We start from the raw sequence: 21934 nt of genomic DNA, 5'->3' as shown, positions 1-21934 counted from the left end.
TCATAAAAGAGAAGGACGGCAGAGAGAGAATTAATCTTACAGATTACTTATGTGGACATGACCGGAATGCCGGTAAAAATAAGAAGAGTAAAGGCCACTTCAGTGATGTCTAAATGGAATTAAGGCACACCTTTTAGTAAACTGAAGACCATCCTTGTTATAAAAGGGCAAAGATTTTGGCCAAATATATCCCTGTCCTAATACTTGTGTAAGGCAGAACCTAAGAGCAATGAACTAAGATATCTTCAAGCAAAGTATTAAGGGTGCTGCCTGGTTTCTCCGTACATCTTATTGTTAAACGTGAGAAGAGAAATGAATTAAAGACAATATTTATAGTCCAAAGGGAAGCAAATTTGCAATCCCAGTCACTCAGGAAGATGAGGAATGATGATGCCAGTTCAAGGCCAGGCAGGGCAACTTAGCAAGACCCTGTTTCAAAATAAAATTTTAAAAGGGCTAGGGGTTTAGTTGAAGAGTTAAGCAGTCTGGGAGAAGAAGAAGGAGAAGGAGAAGGAAAGGAGGAGGAGGAGGAGGAGGAGGAGGAGGAGGAGGAGGAGGAGGAGGAGGAGAATTTACAGATTGAAAAAAGAATTCTCAGTCTGGACAGATTATAAATGGTAATTATACTGTGAAAAACATCAATGATATGACCAAGCAAGCATTCAATAATATTAGTATGAATACAAAGAAGCTAGATGCTATTTAATAAGACAATGGACAAATAATCCCCAAATTCATTTCTGAGATATTTGTAGCTGCCCTAACACAGATCCAGAATGCCAGGGCCTGGAGGGCAAAACAATTTTAAAAGGCCCAGATTGCTCCTGGTACTTCAAAGTTTTGGTACTTCCCTTTCCAGGGATATCTCAAGTTTCTGCTCCCTCTAGGCACCCAGTGCGGCACGCCCTAGCCATCCCAGCTGTGGCTTACAAAGCTACTCTAGAAAGCAGTTGTAAACCTTGATAGCATCCACATGGTGGTAACTCTGTAGATGCATGGAGTACAAGAGCTGTAGAGGCATAGTTATAACCACTTAGATTTCAAAGGATGCCTAGGAGAGACATGAGATCCCCTCAGACCACAGGAGCTGGGCTGCCTCAGAGAATTCCCATTAGGGCAATAAGCAGGACCCACCCACAACCCTAGACCTGTTGAACCATCAGTATTCAATGCCAGACTGGAAGAGCCACAGCCAACCAACTCCCATCCCTGAGAGCGACTGCATGGGTTGTACTCAGCAAAACCAGATTTTGAGAACTGCTTCCAATACTCACCTTAGTGTGTCCAGAAGGCAGAACATGGAATTGAAAGATAATTTCCAATTTTCAAGATTTAATGTTGTTTGTTTTAAGTTTGGGATTTATTTTTGACTATCACACCTTTCATCTTTCCTATTTCTTCCTTTCAAATGGAAATGTTTGTTCTATGCCTGTCTCACCATTGCATTTGGGAAGGACATAACTTTTGTGATTTCACAGGCTCACAGCTAGAAAGAAAACTTGCTTCAGGAAGAACTGTAGTTTGAGTATACAGTTCATATCTGATCTCAAATATTATTTAAATGAGACTCTGTGCTTAAGGCTGGAATTAAGACTATAATAAAATAAAACTTTTAGGGCTGTTTGGATGGAATGAATAAGTCTGGCTTATGAGAACATGAATTTTGATAGTATCAGGGGTAAAATGGTATGATCTCAAAGTGTTCCCACAAAATTCATATGTTGAATTTTGGTGCTCTCTCTCTTTCCATCTTGACTTGAGTTCTCATCTTCCAGTTCCTCTTTCAAATTCTGTATATGACTCTGGAACAATAAATAATTAGGGCTTATAACAGATTCTTGTAGTATACTCTATATTAAAAAGATTTATAATATTTATGGTTTTCTTTGTCCTTACAATTCAAAAAGCTAACATGACATGTTTGGTTTCCAGTTTATAATTTTAAAAAATAGAATATATAAAAGTTAAGTAATTTTTTTCCAAATCATGATTAGTATGTGTGATGATTTCTTTCTACTCAATAAGGACTTTAAAAGAAATTAATATTGAATCTTTTAGAAACCTTTATATATCTCTGAAGCTAGTCTACATCTTTTCTGACCACAGTCCATGGAGATCAAGCTTTTTCTTATTATGTAATGTCTTTTTCAGATAACTTTATAAATCTGGTTCACAAGCAGTAGAAGTTGTAGCAACAAGCTTTTTGTTTTGCTTAACACAAAGCAAAGCTCCTTTCAAATGCAGGAAGTTAGGATTGCATTATCTGTGATGTTAGTACCCATTTAAAATGGAAGCTTACATCGTATAGACTCAGCTAAGAAAGAACATGTGACAAAACTTTCTTCTAGTTCTAGTTGATTAAAGAGATGCCAGAGGACATAAAAAAAAAATTCCTCCTTTCAGTAAGATGTTTGTATCTATCATTCCTTCAGAAAAGCTCTGGAATTATCTGGGTCACCTGTAAGAAGTGCTCTCAACACAAAGTCATTCTTCAAGAAAGATACAGAGTGCCTTCGCTTTTCTATCAAATTTATTTATACCATCACCAGAAGGATCCATAAAAAGCATGTACTAGAATCCCTATAACATCAGATACCATTTCAGGTCACATTCAGGTGATCCTGTTTGATATTAACAATGACCAATAAGGTTAGGCCTGATCTAGTCAGTCTCAAGAACTATAGCATTCATTATCCAATACCTCTAGTCATCATTCTGACTTTCTTTTCCTTCACTTCTCCTACCTATTTCTATGTTCCAAAATCCACAAGAGAATTTAAGTCTAATTTAGCTCTAGCCATCGACTCAACACGGGCCAGGAGGTCATTCACTTCTAGTTGCAAATCACTCTTGTTTCTGTTTGATATTCTGTAGGTTTTCTGTCTGGCTTCAGAGCTCAGCCAGCTATATGCATATCTCATTTTCCAAAGCAGAAGTTACCTCATAATGCAGTGTGGCCTCCTCCTTCAGAAAGAAACCTTGTTTCCTGTCTCTTGGTCATGTCCAACTAAGTCAAAGGAACCTCTCCTTACTCCTCTAGATTCTCATGTAGGTCTTCCAGGTCTTAGGTGAAGTCAGCTCACTCTCTCTCTTTGCACCTTGACTTGAGTTCTCATCTTCCAGTTCCTCTTTCAAATCCTGTATATGACTCTGGAGCAATAAATAATTTGGGCTTATAGCAGATTCTTTTGGTACATTCTATATCTATATTCAAGAGCTTTAAAATATTTATTTTCCTTTGTCCTTACAATTAGAACTTGTAGTTCTTCCAGGTCTCTTAGCCCATAATGATAGGCAACATCATTAAATTATATATGTGGATAAAAAAAAAACCTTGGTAAAGATTATGTTCCAAAGGAATATAAACTATCTTTCATATAACTAGAAAAAAATTTTAAAGACAATTTACTTTTTAAAAAAATGATGAATTTTACAAATAAAATCATACTCATCTGGAATTCACTTACCTGACAATCTCAATTATCAGGAGCTCTACAAAAATTTGATCAACAGAATGAACATCAAGTTCAAGTAACTTATTCTTATGAAACAGCATGGGTTTAATTTTACTCACACTTCTAACAAGTTTGGTTACTTGGTTTCCCAGTCTACAAGAGATTTCAAGTAGTGAGAGATTTGCAGTGAAAAATTAGAATTGATGGAGGAATCATGAATACTAAAATGAATAGATGTCTGATACTACTAGAATTAGGATGATTAGGGAAAAATAAAACTAGAGATAAGAGCCCCTAATTATTTTAATGTAGGAGCAAACAGCTCTACAAATCTTGATAACATCATTGTATTATAGTACAGTGAAGCCACTGATGTTTATTGACATTACCTTAAGTAATTAGGCTAGGTTACAATAGGGAAAAAAAGGATAGTCTAGTTTATAATGTTCTATTAAATAATAATATTATGACTTAAAGAAAGATAATATCTAGATCACACCAACTAAGTATACTATCAATTCTCTAGATCACGTGTGACAACAATGAGACTGGTTTTCTCATTTGGCTCAAAATGTTTCAGAAATATTAAAAAGGTTTCCAAAACTATTTTGAGTAATGTCTACATTACTAAGGTATAAATAAGTTCCAAAGGAAAACCACTCATCTGGATAAATATGTGCATGTGTGTGTATGTGTGCAATTACTTTACATATCTTTAATTATTGTATAACATGTGATGTAATATAAAATAGCCACATGGCCTAAAACTTATAAATAGCTATCCATTTTCAAATAGTGTTTTCAGTCCACTGTAGCTAAAAAAAACACTGATTTTCAGCATAACTGCCTTCTAATCACAAAGAATAATCATAAAAATTATACTGCTAACAATGAATGCAAACTGTCAGTCATGCAATGTGCTTACCACTTAAAAGAACTCTTGTGTTTTATAATATTAATTCAAAAGTTTTCAGGATTAATGAGAAAAAAACACATGTCCAGAATTTTAGCACAATGCCTTGTTCACAGCAAACATTGAACAAAGAAGTTACTTATTCCTATTGTCTTCATAATAATGAAATTTAAGCTTAAAAAGTAATTTTCTCTAAGGTCACACAACTGTGGAATGCAATTTACTTTCTTAATCATTGGTATTTTCTGTCTATAATTGGCTAAGGGTATGGATACCTTGGCAGATAATTTGTCATTGAAATACCTATCATCATCCAAGGGTTTAAATTCAGGTACACACGGTATTTGATAAATGATCATCTGAAGCTCTTTAACCATCTTCCAAAGCTGAGTCATCAGGCTTTTCTCATTCTCCACCTCTGAATTCATCTGACCCATTTCACTTTGCTATTCGGAAAAAGATACTAATTAGAATTATTCAGGATGAAAAACATTTTGTTTAAGTATTTCTTAATGTATAAAAAACAATCCATAATTTGATCTTTTGTAAAAATTCAACATAAAATCTACATCTGATGCTCTCTTGGCTATTACACCCAATCATTGTGTAATAGGGAAAAACTATTATTCCAAGAGGGAAAAACTATTATTCATTTGATGTGAATCTTTTCAGACATTTTTCTAACTACCAACATATGTTTGTGTTTATGCATGTATATGTACTTGTAGAAATAGTTTCATTTTCTTTATTGTGAAAGTTTTAATGTTTCATACATTTGTACAGATCTGTAACTTGTACTTAGCACAGTAGTGTATTGGGGTTGTTTCTATACAGGTTCCTACAAAGCTACTTCATGTAACAATTAACCATAACATAGTATTTCATTACATCCTGTAGTTGATTTTGTGAACTTCCCTATTAAAAGTACTTAGGCTTTTCCCATTATTTTGCTTTGAGAATTAACACTGCTCGTATACATGCTCCCTTGAGAATGTTTCTCTGGAGTAGATACCAGGCAGAGAATTGCTGGGTTGTGTATAGGTACATGCTTAAAAACATATAGTAACCTTGCCCTTTGATCTCTAATAGCAATGTAAGGTTATTACTTCTCTCCATTTTCTCTAAATATTAGCATATTTCTAATTTTTATTAGAGAATAGATTAATATTTTATTGCTTTATTCTGAATATCTTCACTAACAGGTGATGAAGGCATCTTTTCAACTATTAGTCTTTTCAAAAGGCCAAGAAACCAAAGAAACTGCCTGTTTATACTTTGCCCATTTATTCTACCAGATTGTTCAGCTAGTTACTCAACTACAGACAAACTGTTAATTGATTTGTTGTTGTTGTTGCTGCTATTGAGCACTGGTGATTAAACCTAAGGGCACTTTTGACCACTGAGCTACATCCCCAGTCTTTTTAATTTTTATTTTGAAACAAGGTCTCTTTAAGTTGCTGAGGGCCTTACTAAGTTGCTGAGGCTGGCCCAAACTTTCAATCCTCCTGCCTCAGTTTCTCAAGTCACTGGAATGAGAGGAATGAACCGCCAAGCCCAGTTCTTTTAATATTCATAATATTTGTTTTTGATAATTTGCTGCAAATAGTTTCCTCATTTTATAATTTGTCCCTGATTTATTTATGTTGGCTTTTGCCACATAAATGTTTAAAAATTTGATGTATTCAAATTTAACAACCAGTTTCTTTGGGCTTTGAGGAGAACTGATCAACTCTCAATTTCCTTAGACTTATCACCTATATTTTCTCTATTATTTAACTGTAATAAAAACAATAAATATGAGATGTATCCTTAACAATTTTTTTAAGTTCAAAATACAGTATTGTTAACTATAGGTACAATATTGTTCAAAAGAGCTCTAGAAATTAAACTTCATAACTATAGCTTTATATCTATTGAACCACAGCCCCTATTTCCCCCTCCTCCCAGCCTCTGGAAACCACCATTCTATGAGTCTGGTCATTTCAAATACCTCATATTAATATAATCATGTAGTATTATCATTGTGTGACTGGCTATTTCACTTAGCATAATGTCATCTAGGTTGATTCATGTTGTCATGTATGGCAGCATTTCTTTTTTAAGGACAGTAATATTCCATTTTATGTATATAACACACCTTCTTTGTGCTTTCATGCACCAATGGACACTTAGGTTATTTCCATATCTTGGGTGTTGATAATAAATAATGTTATGTTTTCTAATGGTGGTATGGTTTTGGTTTTACATTAAATTCTTTATTACAACTGGATTTTGTATGCATAAATAGTGTGAAGTGAGAATTTAATTTTTACCTCAAGAAATGAATCCCAACACCATTTATTGACGATTCTATCCCATCACCACTAATCTGAAATGCCACCTTTATCATATGTGAAGTTTCAAATATACATAGATCCATTTAAAGAAAATATTTTACAATAAAGTTACCACTTCATGAAAATACACATTTTTAAAATGCTGAAATTCTTTGAACTGTGACCTAGAGTATCATTTTTCACTTTGTTGAGCTGAAACACAATCTTCAAAATTGAATGCTAAGGGAACTCATTACCATTTCATCTTACACTGTTCCATTACATTAATTAGGTCACCTATTTCATCTTTTCCAAACACCTATCAAGAATATGTATAGTGACAACCCATGTACTCAAACAAAAGCCAGAAACCCAAAGCTATTCATTCAACACTCTTTTTTTTTTTTTTGTGAGTCCAACATTCAATATACTTCCAGCTTTAACCTGAACTTATCTCACATTTAGACTTCACTGTCCCTCTTATTTGGTCAACTCTAAACAAGTTACAAAATCTTAAAGGTTACAATAAAAAGTCAGAGAAAGACAAAAAACAGAGGAAGACAAAAGGGATAAGAAGAGAAATTCCATTTTGCTGCTATTACTGTTTTGTCTTTATTGAGACATAATATTAGTGCACCTTTATGGAGACATATGGTAATTCAACACAGATATACTATTTCTTTATTTATTTACTGGGTACCAGGGATTAAACTCAGAGGCACTCAACCACTGAACCACATACTTAGCCTGTTTTGTTTTGTTTTTTTGTTTTGTTTTTTTTTTTTTGTATTTTACTTAGAGACAGGTTCTTACTGAGTTGCTGAGAACCTCACCATTTCTGAGGCTGGCTTTGAACTGGCGATCCTCCTCTCTCACCACTTGAGCCACTGGGATTACTGGCAACGTGGCTATTTTTATTCTGTAGTTCCTCCCTTTTCCCATCCTTTCTCCTTCCCCTATTCTACTGACCTCAAAACAAAAAACAGAGACAGAGATTAAAACAAATTAAAAATGATGATAGCTGAGTTAAAGTGAGGAAAGTAAAAATGAAATTAAAATACAAAGATTTATTTAAGCAATAGTTACCCTACTGAGCTAAAGAAGAACAAGAAATAATTTCTCCACTGTGTGTTTTGGTATCCCTTATTGAATTTACTTTTGCCTCTCCTCCCTTACTCCTTTGCACCTTCCCTTCCCAGCCTCTAGTGAACACTTCCATTCCATTCTCCTACAAGATTGATTTATTAGTATCCACAAATGAATGGGAACATGAGGAATTTATCTTCTTTCTGGCATATATTTCACTTAACATAATGACCTCATTTCCATTCATGTTGTTGTAAATAACAAAATTTCATTCTTTTCATGGCTGAATAATATTCCATTGCATAAATATGCCTAAATATGCCAGTTTTTTAATCCATTTAGCTACCGAAGGGCATCTGAGTTAATTTATGTTTTGGTTATTGTGAACAGTGCTACAATAATCATGGGAGTTCAAATATTTTTGGTACAATGATTTCATTTCCTTTGAATATGTATGCAGGAGTAGAATTGTTAGGTCATCTGGTAGTTCTTTTTACTTTTAGAGTTTTTTGAGGAATCTCCATACTGTTTTCCATAATGGTTGTACTAATTTACATTCTCATCAACAGTGTGTAAGATTTCCCTTCTCACCAACACTTGCTATTATTTGTCCTTTGGTGATAGCTATTCTAACTGGAGTAAGATAACTTATTGTGATTTTTATTTGCATTTCTCTGATGATTAGTGAAATTGAGCACTTTTTTCATATACTTGTTGACCATTTGAATGTCTTTATTTGAAGAGTGTATATTTACTTCTTCAGCCCATTTTCAAAATGTTTGTGTGTGTGTGTGTGTGTGTGTGTGTGTGTTCAATTTTTTTAGTTCCTTTTATATTGTGAATATGAATCCCTAGTTGGGTGAAGAATTTCTAGAATTTAAAAGTATTTTCTCCCATTCTATAAAAATTCTGTCTTTTTTTTTCTTTCACCAAGGATTGAACCCACAGATGCTTTACCACTGAGCCATATCCCCAATTCCCAACCGTTGGTTCCCAATGTTAAGAGTAAAATAACAGTTTTTAAATATATCCTACAGTATTCTTTTTCTGGGAGTACTTCAACCTGGAACCTACTATTCTCCTTCAAACAATTTATTCCTTATATGGTTGTCATTAGGAGTAACTTGATATTGACTACAAGATAAGACTGAATCTATTAGTCAAAGGTTTCCCAAATATGTAGTTCTCTTAAATGAAGTAGATTTTAGAGCAGCATATTTAAGGAAGTTGGTTTAGGTCAACTTTATTTTTAAATAGTGGGGTTGACATTAAAGTTGTTAAATTATTCAGACAGTATTCAAAAATGTATTCCCTAAAGGAATATAGTAGATGAATCAGTTCATAGAGACAAGCAATTAACTCTAGAAATCTGGCTCACCTTTCTCTTGCTTTGATTTGTACACATACTTTCTACCACTGTAAGGTTGATTCAATATCATAACTTGGCACAAATTGCTTAAATAGCAAATTATGAAAAAAAATGTTGTCAAGACTGAGGTTTAAGAAGCATTGAATTTTCTGTCTTAAATAGCACTGAAGCTTTGAACTGTGCTCTACTTCTATTACAGAATGCCTTATATTATAATTGAGTACCTTATATTTTATAGTATTATAATAGGCTAAAAATGCCTTATAACTGAATATTCAAAGATATTTTAAGATGCACATTTTCCCCCTCCTACTCTTTTTCAAATGCATTCTTTGCAATTTTCTAGTGACCTTAGTGATTCCAAGTTGGTACTGGGTGTGGTCTACAAGGAGCCAAGAAGTTCTTTGGTTGCTTTTCTGCTCTTCAGAAACTTTCTCATTGAAAAGGTCCTTGAATTCAGAATGCAGTATTTAATTGGAAACAAGATCAGGGGATTGTATTATTCAAATGAAAATTCATCTGGTCAAGTGAGAAGAAAGGAGATATAGATGTCTATGTCTACTACCAATATGTTCAATTTTCATAAACTCATGGTAACAAAAAATGAAGGTTCAAGCAATGATCCCCTTCCCTTGAGAAAATGGTTTATATTTTTCATAGTGCTTTGAGTTCAACATCATCTGATTGTATGCTGATTAAGAAGAAAAGGATTGAAAGGAAAGAGAGAGGGAAGCAAACATAAATGTCTCTATCATATGGATAAGGAAACTTAAAAGCAGAGACACTAAGTGTCTTTTCCAAAATTTCCTTACCCTGTGATGAGTTGGTAGAGAAGAAGAAAAATGCCTTTTATTTCCTAGATAGATACTTTATCTACCATACTTTTCTCAAATTGGGTTGATGAACTATAATTTACACTTTCAGAATTCAGCAAATAGAAAGGAAAGATGCTCTCCTGCAATGGTCTGCTTAGATAGTGGCTACCATTAAATCTGAATAACATTCAGAGATTAAATTCAGGCTCTGTATCTTTCTTCTACATATATTGCTTCTCAGTGTGGGAACATTATCCATTAATAACATTTTGAGAATGTTACAGCTACATGGACATCAGATTTAAGGAGAAATAATAATGGAACTTTGTCATGATATATCTTACCACCATTCAAATATCTATCTCTAGTCTGGAGGCCATCAAACAAACAATAGTGCCTAAACATGTGGAAAACAGAATGGATGCCTCAGGCTTCTTGGATATTGTAGAATATATTTATACTTTTCTTTAAAATAACCAGGTAACAGTCTGGTTTGGAAAACTTTCACAACACATCTTTTTATTATTGTTATTTATTTTTAATTGTTGGTGAACCTTTATTTTATTTATATGCAGTGCTGAGAATTGAACCCTGCCGCACGCACACATGCTAGGCAAGTGCTCTACCACTGAGCCACAACTGAGCCCACACAGCACATCTTAATCCCTTGCAAGACACCATTGTAGTACAGGTGCTGTAGAATCAAGAAAGAGTTGATTACACCTGGAAAAAAAGGGTCAAATTGGGTAAATTCCTCAAAATTGTTACCCCGATTTTGTCCTAATTTTGTCTTGGGTTAAAGAGTATATGAATTTGATATGCTCTACGTGATAGGTCATAGGAGATCACTTACAGCCTGATGGTGCTCACACTACCCATCCTAATATCTAGAAGTCTAAATATGATTTACCTAAAATTCCTATAACATGGAACAAATCCTTGACTTCAGAGTTAGATAAGATTTTATTAGCAAATACTCCTACATGATGGGAAAAGATATGTTTTCTGCTATGATGTAAAAAGCTAGTATCTTATCTGAAGGATATAGAAAATAACAACCCCCACGGAGAAAGGGAGAACAATAGGCCACAGAGAACTTCCGTTATCTACAACTGCTCCCCTACCTGCCTTCCTGTCCTGCCTTAAAAGAGTCCACCATCAGTGACCAACAAACTTCCTCCCTTTCTTTGTCCCTGCTACACCTTATAAAACTCAGACCCTGGGGTTGGGGCTGTGGCTCAGTGGTAGAGTACTCACCTAGCATGCACCAGGCACTGGGTTTGATCCTTAGCTCACATAAATGTAAAATAAAAATATTGTGTCCACTTAAAACTTAAGAATAAATATTTAAAAAAAACTCACATCCTTATTGTAGCCCACTGCAATTTTCTCCTTGAAAATGTGCCCCTTCTTTACTTAGTAAAGCATTGCTGATCTGTTGAGGTCTGCCTCCCTTTCTTTTTATCTTTGTATTCTCTTTCATTTGCTTTCATTATCCATTTGCCAACCAAAAATGAGTTAGAGAGGGCAATAGGAACAAAAAGGAAAGCTTCCAAGTAGGAGGGGAAGGTGGCTACAAAAGGGGGAGATGGAAAAAAGGAGAATATGGGTAAAACCTTAGAATTCTGTTTACAATTTCTCCGAGAAAGAACTTGGACACATCCTGGTCTTCATTGTCCCTTTATTATGTTGACAGTGCCTAAGTTTTATTCTAAAGTTGAAGCATCCTCTTATCACCTCTTTCTCATTAAAAGAAGCCCTATTTGGGCTATTGTGGCTCAGCGGTAGAGCGCTTGCCTAGGACAGGCATGGACCTGGGTTCGATTTTCAGCACCACATAAAATTAAGAGCATTGTGTTGTGTCCATCTACCAAAAAAAAAAAAAAAAAAAACACACACACACACAACCTATTAGAGCCATCCCTGCAATCTCTGATAGAATCCTTTGAAAAACCTTTTATCAAGTCTTGGGGATAGGACAAAGAACACTCCTGACACAAAGGCCTGCTGTGATGCCTGTGACTAGGATTATAGTAAACGTAAGCTGTACACTGTACACCTGTACCCTAATCCCTTTCATAGACAGAAACAGTTGATCTATAACAAGTGGGTAAGGTTCCTTAAGATCAAACACATCCATCCCCTTTAAGTACATATAAACAAGTGTTTTGTTAAATCAAGAAGCTTTTCATAAAAACCGGTTGAAATCAGAGCCAACTTATAGAAGGCAGTAGTTAATAGAATTGCTCCAAAATTGAGGTAGCAAATTAAATTTATTACTAGATGGAAGGAGTGCATCCCTAGATTCACTCAGAAATTTAGGTGCAGGCTGGGGGTATAACTCACTGGTAGAGTACTTATCTAGTATACCTGAGGTCATGCATGCAAAAACAAACAAAACAAAAAAACCTAGAATACAACAGGTAAGAAACAATAGGGCAAAAAACATACAACCATGAGTGAACATGAAGGTTTGCATTTGTTAAAATATGTAAATATTGTTAAAATATACCATGGAACCTCAGAAACCAGAATCAACATCTGGCCACTCATTCCAGGGGTGGTTAGTGCTCTGAAGACATAAGTGTTTATCAGATAAGCCACAGAGAACTAAACTTCCAAAGAGAAGGCTGAGAATCTTCAAATCCGATGTAAGTAAGTGATCCATGTAGTTACTGTCAGTAAAAACTTTTTGTTTTGAAAATTAAAAAACATATATCCACCATCAATTACCTATTACTTCATTATCCTACCACAACTAATTCATCAAAAAGTAACTATAGCTCAAAAGTTCGTAACTAAAGAAATAGATATTATTAGGGAAAGAGAAGATATTAGTACTGGGAAGAAGTTGATGGCAATAATTTATGACAGAACAACAAAATGGCTTGGAAAAATGCACTTCTCAAGTTTTCTATGTTTAGAAAACTTTTACAACTTAGAAGCAGAATCTCAGGATTCTGATTTGAGAGATTTATTTGGAGAGTGAGGGATGCAGGGTACAGCAGGGTAACTGAAAAGGCAATGGTACGGACTCAGCTTTAGGCTTATCCCTGCAGGACCCGTGAGTACAAATGCACCAATTGCACTCAAATGGTTCATTTTTGAGGTGAGGCAGAGGCCAAAGTCTGTCACAGGGCAAGAATACAGCTTAGCTTCCCATTTGGCCAAGGGCAATCCTGGCAATTCAGATATATTATGAGCCAATATTAATATCAGCTGGAAGATGGGTACTGGCTGATAAAGGTGACCAAGATAGGGCACCAACAGCGTTCTTCTAAAGCCTTTAATAATACTAATAAATCTTCAGGTTTTCAAACTTGGTCAAATTCAGATACTTTATCCTAATCACAGTTGTGAAATTTCAAATGAGTAATAACATACACAGATTGTGAAGCAGTTAATATATAAGTAGATACAATTAAAATTTATTTTATGCAGAGGTTTAATCAATTGGAATGAAGCTCCTTTCTTGTGTTTCTTTTCCCCAAATTCTATAGCTTAAAAAAAATTGAAGAAAACATTTTTTTAAAAACTCTTTTATTTTCACAGTGTCAGACCTTGTTGATGGAAACAAATTGATCAAAGTTCTAGAAATTAATGGCAGTATAATCTTCAAAAATATTTGTTTCAAAACAAAATGTCTATCTATGGCATTGTTCCTTAAACACATAACTGTGCAAAGATACTCACTGAATCACTATTTAGTCACTGCAACAACAAAAAATGAAGCAAAAATTAATAAACAAGTGTTCATCAGTAGAAGTTTGGCTAGTTAAAATTTTAAGAATGTGCATACAATGATACACTCTAACTTTTAAAATTATGATGTGGTTTCATATAATTAATATAAAAAGAATTTCAGGACTTAAGAGAAAAAGTAGGTTACAAAACCTGCATTTTATACATTATTTTTGTGAGGATATATATGTGTTTTTAAGCATAGTTGTATCATGAGTGGTCTTCTAAGTCAATTGCTTAACCTCTTTGAACTGTAGTTTCTCCATCTGCAAACAAATAATAATATCACTTTCCATTGAAGTTTAAAAAAACTATAAATTTAGTTTAAATTACTTGGATTATTCAGGAGAAAATATGATTACGTGAGCAAACATTAAAAAAAATCTAAATAGGGAGACCTATTTACCAAAATGTTAACAGTACTACCTATGTGAAATTATAGGTAATACTTGTGTTCTTCTTTTTAGTTTTTTATATCATCTATGTTTTTGGTAATATCTATGAATTACTTGCATGAATTATTAATAAATAAGTTTATTTTTATTTTTGTTTTGAAACAAAAAAAACTATTGTATGCCAAACTGTCCTACAAACATTTGTGTACTACTAACTCACTAATATGTATAACAACAGTAATGATAGATCCATAGGTAACCTGGAGAAAATGGGCCTGCTATGAACATGAAAAACTAAAAAATTATTCTCTGAGCATGAGATATATTCTGAAGTACATATAATTGCTAATTTCCTTTGTAGAGGTCCCAAGTCTTCTAAATCAATCGCTTAACCTCTTTGTACTATAGTTTCTCCATCTACAAACAAATAATAATATCACTTTCCATTAAAGTTTAAAAAAACTATAAATTTAATTTAAAGTACTTGGATTCTTCAGGAGAAAACATGGTTATGTGAGCAATTAAATGTGTGACTGAGTTAGAAACTCAAAGGTAAATATTTATATTGCTTAAAGAATAACATAAAAGAAAAAGGATATTCTGGAGAATATCTTCTCTTCTAGTTTAATAGAACACAGCACATGCCTCACCAATGTTGAGGCTGGCTTTGAACTCGCGATCCTCCTGGGTTTAGCGTCCCAAGCCTCTGGGATTACAGGTATGTGCCACCGAGTCCAACCATTCTCTGACCTCTTATGATCAGAAAACTACTCAACTGGAAGCCATAAGCTTATGTGGCCTCTACCTAACAGACTTCTCAGGGGTACTTGAGAAGCTATTAGAATCCGGCAAATGTTCTACTGCCTGATGACTAGCAGAATCCAAACACAAGAGCTTCCATTTTTCAAACACCTCCTGAAGCAGGCCCAGAGGAGTTTAAGCATGCTCCTGAATTGTGTCGTCATGTGCTCTAACTCCTTTCTCCTTTCCCTGACCACCGGCAGTCAAGAGTCCCAAATCAGCCTTATAGAGACCAGGAGTTCACAGGAAGCTGGGTGTATGATAATAGGAGACTGAGGACATTAGGAAGTGAGAGTATGAGCCCCATTTAAAGAATAGCTGGTGCACCCTGCCCCACTGCCATGAGGGAATCTGAAACCAGGCTAGCCAGAAGTTCTATTATCCCAGAATTTCCATTTTAAAAACAGGGAAGGGGAATCCACAGGTACATGTCAAATCTTTTGAGTTTTTAAGCTGTGTGGGTCAAACAAAACATGCTGGAAGGACAGGTTCTGCTCAGAAGCTATCAATCTGTGACCTTTGTAGAGCTTCCTTCTGTAGTTAGTGATAGTCCAGCTGCAAGGTTAATTTGGGCTCAGTATTTCAAATCCATTGTATAATTATGCAGACATGTTCCTTGAATCATAAACGCTTGTGACCTGTTCATCTCTCTGTTCTCTTTGTTTCTGGGACACAGAGAAGCAGCCAAAATTTGAGATACTTCCCCTGAACTTGGAGCAACATCCTACTGAGAATAGAAACTGAAGTGCTATCCCTCCAAGGCCCCAAGGATGTCAAGAAGCTGGCAGCAGAGAATGCCCCCTCCACAGGCCTGTGTAGCACAAGCCAATTAAATTTGCATATGTGCATTTCCTGCCTGTGTCTCTTCTCCCCTACTTCTCCTTTAAAAGTTCTGCTTAAGGGCTGGGGTCATAGCTCAGTGGTAAAGCACTTGCCTAGCTCATATGAGGCACTGGGTTTGATCCTCAGCACCACATAAAAATAAATAAAATAAAGGTATTAAAAAAAAAGTTCTGCTCACCCTCTGGGATTTCAAAGACGTGATATTCAAATCAACAAGTTCCCACTACCTTCCTTAAAAACCGACTTTGAATAAAACATTTTTTTACCATTTTTACTATGAATATTTCTGAAGCAATGAATGTTACAACCTAGCCTCTTCCTTCCCACCCCATCCCCACATGTACTGTTGCAACCCAGTAACAACAGTGAGAATGGAATAGACACAGATTAAGAAACAGAAGTCTTGCTTTCTACTTAGACTTTGCCATTTAGTAGACTCATAAAATTGAAGATGCTACTCATCTCTTCAGTCCTTGTTCCTGTAAGACTAGGGGAGAGTCTTCTCTGTATATATCTGAAAAGGTCCATTCAACAAATAAGATAATGTATCTGAACGTATATTGTGAATGACAAACTACTAAACAAGATTAGTTGTCAGTGGTCAATAAATGTTTATGGAATGCCTCCTAAAAAGGCATTTGCTACATGCTAGAGGCTACAGTTGAACAAATAAAACATAGTCCCTGAGCTTACAATAACCTCAAGTGTACAGAGTTCTGTGAAAAGAATTACAAGGTTCTTGAGGAACATATACAAATACATATATAATTTGACTGTTCCATACATCTTAAGTTTGGTTTAAAGATTTCTCCATAGTTGTGAACTATAATTTATTTGATATATAAAGACTGCAACCCACTTTTCTAACAAGTAGATGAATTTTTTTGTGAAAGTTGAGGCACATTTGAGTTCTACCCTGACACTGAAAACACAAGAGAGATTGACTCACCATTCTCGGCACTGATGCCATTTTCAAAAAGGCTTGCCAGGAGTCTATTGGAAGACTTCTGAAATAGTACACCATTTCATGAAGAAGGTCTTTGTCCTTTTTAAGCCAACCACCTCTGGAAAGCATGTATTTCACTAACAAAAGGGGAAAATGCATGAATTAACTTGGGAAATTATACATTAATTTTTTTTTAAAAATCACCAATTTTATACTTTAATTTTAAATTAGTTTGATATAACAGTACTGAATAATGCCCCAGAATTCCATGGGATACCTAAAGATTTTCAGTCTTTACCATTTACATTGTTAAACAAAAAGAAACAAAAAGAAAAAGAGAGGAAACAGAGGATAAGTAATGGGAGAGAGAGAGAGGGGGACAAGGTAGAAAAGAGAAGGAAAAGGACAGAGAGGGAAGAATTAAATGTTATTTCCACCATAAACAATTCACATCATCAGTCCTTCATAGAAAGACTAAATGATCCAACCATCCTTGATATATAGTGATTACTCAGATAAATTAGCAATTATAATGGCATTTTACTGTAAATGTCGTCACAATTAATATTTCAGGATATCAATGAGGAGAACTATGAGCACATCTAGGACAGTTTGCAGGCCATTTTTAGTTCGAAGCATTATTTTATTCTTAATCAGTTCTCTTTCTGTTTCACCAAGAATCACTGGCCAGAAGTAGAAAAATGGGGTTTCATATTAGTGGAAAAATGAGAAGAGGCAGTGAGGGTCATTGGAAACCTTTGTTGGCCATAGTTTGGAGATAACTACTTCATACTGACTATTTCTTTATGGGAAAAAAAAAAAAACTCTTCAATAAAAAGATCAATTTTTTTTCATTTTTATTTATTTATTTATTTATTTTTATTGGTTGTACAAAACATTACAAAGCTCTTGACATATCATATTTCATACATTAGATTCAAGTGGGTTATGAACTCCCATTTTTACCCCAAATACAGATTGCAGAATCACATCGGTTATACATCTACATTTTTACAAAATGCCATATTAGTAACTGTTGTATTCTGCTACCTTTCCTATCCTCTATTATCCCCCCTCCCCTCCCCTCCCATCTTCTCTCTGTATCCCATCTACTGCAATTCATTTCTCTCCTTGTTTTTTTTTTCCCCATTCCCCTCACAACCTCTTATATGTAATTTTGTATAACAATGACGGTCTCCTTCTATTTCCATGCAATTTCCCTTTTCTCTCCCTTTCCCTCCCACCTCATGTCTCTGTTGAATGTTAATCTTTTCCTCCTGCTCTTCCTCCCTGCTCTGTTCTTAGTTGCTCTCATTATATCAAAGAAGACATTTGGCATTTGTTAAAAAGATCAATTTAAATCACTCATTCACACAATGTTGACTTTAACAAAGCACAAATAAGGGGGAAAAAAATCCATGCCTTTCTGTTGCAGTCTTGTTTTGAGTTGGGGTAACAGAGTCCATTTTGAGATCTTTGATCTCTGTGCACATGGGAGGCTCTTGTAGGAAGGCTATTTCATTTCTTAAGTGCTAAAAGTCTATACTACCTTTCCTGTGGAACTGAAATATACTTTATTTTTCTTTAAATTCAACCTAAATTTTAAATATCAGCTGAAGATTTTGGCTGAGTGCATTATCAAGGTCTTTGTTCTTTTCAAGCCAACCACTGAAAAGGCAGTTTTGGAAAGACATACATTTCAACAAAAAAGGAGGAAGTGTATAAATTAACATAGGAAATTGCACATGACTTGAAGGTAATCCGAAGTTGTGTGGGTGCTTCAATTTTAAATCAGAGTGATGTAATAATATTTAACAGTACTGAATAATTCTCCGTAAGTCCATTGTGCAGCTCAGAGATTTTCAAGCTTTATCATTTACATTGTCAAAAGAGAGATTCCCTAAAGACCTAAAAAGAGCATGCTACAGGGACACTGCTACATCGATGTTCATAGCAGCACAATTCACAATAGCAAGACTGTGGAACCAACCTAGATGCCCTTCAATAGACAAATGGATAAAACAAATGTGGCATTTATACACAATGGAGTATTACTCTGCATTAAGAAATGACAAAATCATAGAATTTGGAGGGAAATGGATGGCATTAGAGCAGATTATGCTAAGCGAAGCTAGCCAAGCCCTAAAAAACAAATGCCAAATGTCTTCTTTGATATAAGGAGAGTAACTAAGAACAGACTAGGGAAGAAGGGCACGAGAAGAAGACCATCATTAAACAAGGAGGAGAGGTGGGAGGGAAAGGGAGAGAGAAGGGAAATTGCATGGAAATGGAAGGAGACTCTCACTCAGGGTTATACAAAATTACATACAAGAGGAAGTGAGGGGAAAGGGAAAAATAATACAAGGGGGAGGAATGAATTACAGTAGTGGGGGTAGAGAGAGAAGAGGGGAGAGGAGGGGAGGGGAGGGGGGATAGTAGAGGATAGGAAAGGCAGCAGAATACAACAGACATGAGTATATCAATATGTAAATCAATGGAAGTGTAACTGATGTGATTCTGCAAGCTGTATATGGGGTAAAATGGGAGTTCATAACCCACTTGAATCAAAATGTGAAATATGATATATCAAGAACTATGTAATGTTTTGAACAACCAACAATAAAAAAAAAACTCTCCAAAATAGTCATCAAATAGTTTGTTCTTGAAAGCCGTGTCTGTAGCCTTTGAAAACATGCATTCTTCTTTGAGGATGGAGAGGAGGCCCATGGGCTGTTGGACATATACAAAGACAGCACATTTTTTAAAACTCTAGGAACAGTGTATCCAATGGGATCAGTATGCATCCATTCCCTAATAATGAAAAAGAAGAGAATATTCACTGCATGTAACTAGCCAATCATCCTTTCAACAAAAATTAAATACTTACAATTCAATAGTGATACCTGCAGCAGCTGCTGATGCTGCAGTGACCACAGACTCTCCTCAGGATGCTTACATTCTGGTGGCACAGACAGATCACAGTCAAGTAAACAAAGATATAACAAGAAAAAATAAATAACTTAGTCTCATATAACTGCCCTGAAGATGCAAAGTAAAGGGAGACAATACAGAAGGGAGCAGGCTGAGGAAAATCTACTTTAGATGGGAGTGATCAGAGAAGACCTCTCTGACTTGAGTGAAAAAAATAACTTGAAAAAATCTGGGCACAGGTATTCCTGGAAGAAAAATGAAGAGCACAAAGGCCCTAAGGCAGAAACACACTTGACAAGTGTCCCAAATAGGGACAGAAAACGGCTAGCAAGGTAGAGTTAAGTGCAGCTGGATCCCAAAGAATTTATAAACTATGGTAAGACATTTGGACTTTACATGTAATGAGAAGCCTTTGGAGACTTTTAACATGAAGTGACATGATTTGATTTATCCTCGAAAAGAACCATTGATTTAGAACAGGAATGGGCGAAGTCGATGGGGAAATCATGAGCTAACATTGATTTTTTATATTTTTAAAGGATTGTAAAAACAAAAAAGAATGTTGACAGAAAACCCTATGACTGTCTTAAGCAAATTCTTCTCTAAAGGGTCACTGATTCTCTTTCATACCATTACATCCACTCAGTAATTGTGGCACTGAAAGCAGCAGTTAACATGTAAAATAAATGAGTGACAATGTTCCAATAAAACTGTATTTACCAAAACAGATAGCAGGCTATATTTGACCCACAAAGTTATAGTTTGCTGACTCCTAACCTAGACTAGTCAAAGTGTTAGAACTCATCAGAAATGTGATGTATGTTGAAGGTAGAGCTTTCACAACTTCCTGATGGATAGAATGTTAAGTGTAATAAAAAGAAGTTCTTGGCCTGAACAATTGGATAATGAATACTTCCATTAACCAATATATACATACAAATACAAAAGGAGACACATGCAGAAAACAGGCTTTGGGGACAAGGAAGTATCAAGGAATCTTATAGTTGTGCATGAATTTTTATATCTATAGATTCACTTATCTACTCCACAAATATTTGGAAGTGCCTTTTTATAACCAAATCACTGTACTGAATACTTTAGTTTATATCAGAATGAATCACATATGGGTTTTGGTTCCAGAGCATCTAGCTAAGAAGATAAGTAAGACAGCAAAACAAACAAAACAGAGGTACAGATAAAATGTCATAAGCATTTCAAGGTATAACAAGCAAGACAGAACATGACCCCTTACTCCATAACATATATTTCATGATTTTCTACCAACTCTTTGTACTTAAGAACCAAAGACAGCCAGGTTCAGAAGAGACACTAAAGGTGTGATTGAATTTTCCTAATAGAGCCTTGAATTCCCTTCAATTCCCTTCCAAAAGACTGGTTAGCATATGCTTGAATATCTTCCTGGAAAGAAACACACTGACTCAGAATCAAGGCCCTGAATGGGTGATATAATAAAACAAAATTTGTTTAGAGGTTAAAATTCTTTTATCTAAATTATTCCACTATATATATAAATGGGTCTAATTCTTCTATGTGGTGGTTCATCAAATATTTCAAAATCATGTTTTCTATCCACCTGAGTCTATCACTCTAATATGTGTATGTACCATGGCTTTCTACTGCTTTTGTATTTTCTTGTAGACAAAATATATGGTACAATATGGACTCCTAGCTTCTAAGAGCTCACACCAGTGCATCAGCTGTTTAATTTATGGGAGTCCTTATTTCCCTTCTCCTCTCCTCTTTTTCCTGTTCTTCCTTCTCCTTCCATTCTCTCTTCTTTTTTGCCAAAAACTCACAAGGTCAGTGTTGTCAGGATCAGGATAATGTTGATTTCGTTTAGAGTACTCTGTCTTCATTTACAATGGTTCACCTACTTGCTTTCTTCATCATTCCCCACTTGGATGCTTGGCAGGAAGTATGGTGCTCAGAACTCTTCAACCACTATTGCTAGAATATTGTTTAATATTCTTTGAAAAAAATGCTTTTAGAGGTTTGGAGTCCATCTGACACCATGTATTTTGCTACAGATCTGCATCCTCCAGCATAAGGTAGAATGAATAATTTTAAAATTTAAGCGTCTAGGAATGTTCCTGTTAACAAAAGGGTTGTGGCAAAACCTCACAAGAAGCAACCATTCCCATCTCAAGCAAAGTCATTTCACACACATGGGAATTTCTGTTTTCCTGGCCCTCAGTCAAGACAATTTTGGGATGGATGGAGGTTTTTTATGAAGCAAGCGTATTTCATATTTTAAAATGTAACAATAATAGCAACATTGAAAAGACAAAAACAACTTCTTCAAG

The 21934-nt window shown here is 35.1% G+C and overlaps 1 protein-coding gene across 5 annotated transcripts in view; it reads right to left on the bottom strand.

Moving 5' to 3' along the window:
• Myh15 (myosin heavy chain 15) overlaps positions 1 to 21934 on the bottom strand; it is an 82936-nt gene that overhangs the window by 43227 nt on the left and 17775 nt on the right. For 2 of the 5 annotated variants that reach the window (XR_013436896.1, XR_013436897.1), the window contains exons 3-5: positions 16683 to 16816; positions 2941 to 4814; positions 1275 to 1802 (exon numbers count right to left, since the gene is read on the bottom strand). Coding sequence is in view for 1 of the 5 variants with exons in the window: in XM_078044276.1 (XP_077900402.1) it covers positions 3037 to 3150; positions 4644 to 4814; positions 16683 to 16808 (411 nt within the window). In the remaining 4 variants the exon portion in view is untranslated. The remainder of the gene's footprint in view (positions 1 to 1274; positions 1803 to 2940; positions 4815 to 16682; positions 16817 to 21934) is intronic. The other 3 variants (XR_013436898.1, XM_078044276.1, XR_013436895.1) reach the window with 3 other exon arrangements.

Source organism: Ictidomys tridecemlineatus, chromosome 3 (assembly GCF_052094955.1).
Source record: "Ictidomys tridecemlineatus isolate mIctTri1 chromosome 3, mIctTri1.hap1, whole genome shotgun sequence".
Classification (NCBI taxonomy): domain Eukaryota; kingdom Metazoa; phylum Chordata; class Mammalia; order Rodentia; family Sciuridae; genus Ictidomys; species Ictidomys tridecemlineatus.
This window is presented reverse-complemented; position numbering and strand designations above follow the sequence as displayed.